Source organism: Strix aluco, chromosome 3 (genome assembly GCF_031877795.1).
Source record: "Strix aluco isolate bStrAlu1 chromosome 3, bStrAlu1.hap1, whole genome shotgun sequence".
Classification (NCBI taxonomy): Eukaryota; Metazoa; Chordata; class Aves; order Strigiformes; family Strigidae; genus Strix; species Strix aluco.
In genome coordinates, this window is record NC_133933.1 from 93,999,592 (window position 1) to 94,002,311 (window position 2,720).

General features: G+C 38.1%; 1 protein-coding gene across 1 annotated transcript in view; it reads left to right on the forward strand.

Annotated features, from left to right (window-relative positions):
- Window positions 1–2,554, forward strand: part of ME1 (malic enzyme 1) — a 185,590-nt gene extending 183,036 nt beyond the window's left edge. Inside the window, exon 14 of the mRNA XM_074819678.1 lies at window positions 2,195–2,554. Coding sequence (XP_074675779.1) covers window positions 2,195–2,353 — 159 coding nt within the window. The 3' untranslated portion in view covers window positions 2,354–2,554. The remainder of the gene's footprint in view (window positions 1–2,194) is intronic.
- The last annotated feature ends 166 nt before the right edge of the window (window positions 2,555–2,720 follow it).

Sequence of the window (2,720 nt, forward strand, 5' to 3'; positions counted from 1 at the left end):
AAGTCGTTTCAGTCTTTCGTGGCTTTTCTTCCTACACTGTCTACATAATTGAGCGTTTGACTCGGTCAACTAACACACCTTCATGCAAGTTGAAGCTGGTTTGCATCGATCAATCTTGGACAAGTAGCAGTTTCAAAATTAAATTCATAAATGTAAATGTAATCCAAATACAAGAAGATACAGAACCATAGCAAGTGTTTATGTCCATAGACCCCAAACTGTACTGTCCGTCAGTTAGGAGCAGGTCCCCAGGCTTACATCCATGCGAGCTGCACAGCTGAAGGCTTTTGGCCCTTCATGATTATCAGTTCTGTGTCAAGAAGGTAAATGTCACCCCTGTGTCCAGGCACTATTCCCTTTTGTTCCCATCCTTACTCTGGCCTATCAAAATGACTAACTACAGGGGATGCTTTTTGTTTGTGGGTCAGGTTTGGGTTAGGGGTTGCCCGAGTGGTTGGTTTTTACTGGCAAATACAGAACTGATGCAGATGGATTTTCAGTAACTGACCTAAACCTGCAGTTTCCCAAGAAATTTGGCTGCCCCGGAGAGAAGAAGCAGCAGCTTTCAAATAATGTATTTATCCCAGTTCCTCCCTTGTTCTGTTTTTTAGGTTGCTTTTTTCAGCATTTTAGGAGGTTATTTTGCTGGTCTTCTGTGACCTTTTTTGATCCAATTACTGTTTTCTCTCTTGGTCATCTTACTGTGAATAATTCCACTTATTGCATATTCTTTTGAAAGAATAAGAGGGAGCCCTCATGCATGAAACAGCTCCCCTAGCTTCACTCATTCTGTATATTTAAAAAAAGAAAAAAAAATCCTTATCACAGTTCACGTCTTCTTAGGCAAGTAGTAACTCTGTTCTGTGGATGTCAAAATGTTACCTAGATTCCTCAGGCTAAATCAAACTGTGTTTGGCAGAAACACAGTGATAGAAATTCCTCCTCTGCTTCTGTGTGTGTTATATAAAATACAAAAAAGGAGAATGTTTCCCAATGATTCTTTCTGCCTGATCTCTGTTGAGACTTTATTCCTGCAAATACCTGTTCTGGCTGATACAGCCGAAGAGGTCTAGCAACAGCTTCTGTCTTTTCCAGGGGAGGAACACTATCAAAATTTTTTTGAATACCAAACGTGGGATATAAATTCAGACCTCATTCAACCATGATAATTAATCGCACAGAACTGAAGATGAACTCTTACATAAACACCCAAAGTGCTTCTCAGTCAAATCTGTTTGGGCTTCAGATTAATCCTAGAAAGGAAGTCTAAATCTGGTAACTTGGGGTCTCAGCTTCTCACCAAGCTAAAACGTTTATGTTTTAAAGGGAGAACTAAGGAAAGCAGGAAGGAGACCGTCTTGCTTTTATTCAAAGTAGGAGTGTTTGTCAATTTGCCAAATACAGCTTGATGCAGATCTTTCCAGAGTGCTGCTGCATAAAACCAGTCTGCCAAACTTCTGTTTCATAGATGAATGTCCAGTCTAAAGATACACATTTCTCAAGTAGGTGTTCTTCAGATGTGAGAGGCTACTTTGATGTGTTGAGTGGGCTCCAACCTCTTCTAAACTTCATTTTAGTTGCAACTATACTTGTGATGCATAACTGATTCACTTAGGTATGGTCTGGGTGAGGAAAAAGCAAGCAAATATTTGTATTTTCCTCAACAATCTCCAGAATTAAACCTGTGCATTGCGTAGGACTTTTTTTCTCATGAGTTTACCTTTAAGAATTATATTATCAAACTATGGCAAATAATAAACTTATGTACTGTGCAGGGAGCATGGAGGCTTTGAACAAATCACACTTTTCTTACCGTGCTTTGAAGAAGATGGTAAACCAGGGTAACCTGATGATGGAAAAGCAGATATTGTATCTCAGTGCTTGGGGCTTGTGGAATGTTTTATCTACCACTGCACAATAAAAGCTAGGATATTGCTGGGTGAGGAGGAGCACTGTATTTGTTAACAGCTGTTCAAAAGTAGCATGAGTCAGATTCACTTAAATGCGAACATCAGCCTGTTCATAGCCTTGTTCACTGTATAATAGCCCAGAATCAGTGTGCGTATAGGTGACTGTCAGCACCACAGAAGATGAAGTCTTATCTTGATTTTGAACTAATTCCTACATTTAAATTCTGTTAAATGTATTCAAATAGTTTACCAGCACTAATTAGGATTTTAATGCGTATTTCTAGATCGCAGAAGCAGCCTACAGGAATAACACTGCCTCCACCTATCCTCAGCCCAAGGACCTAGAAGCCTTCATCCGCTCTCAGGTTTACAGTACTGATTATAACAGCTTTGTGGCTGACTCCTATACCTGGCCTGAAGAAGCCATGAAAGTGAAACTGTAAATATTTAATGAAGAATGAACAAACTAGCAGCACTTAAAAAGCATTAAAATATTCAGAACATTTCTGCCTAGGAAGCCTAAGAATAGCTAATTTTTTAAGATGCAGAAAACTTTTTCTAAATTACGATATTTGGTTAGAAACTCAGATCAAGAAATCATATTAATTATTCATCAGAAAATAAAAATTAATCTGAGAAATATATTTGTGTTGTTTGGTTATTTTGATTGTTATTTTAATTGAGATATCTGACACTATAGTTTGACAGATCTTTCTGTTATTGAAATAAGTGGTTGTATTTTGAGTTGAGAATTTTGTCACAACTGTCAGTGAGAGCTTCAGACAAATGGTACCATGGAAAATTAAGAAA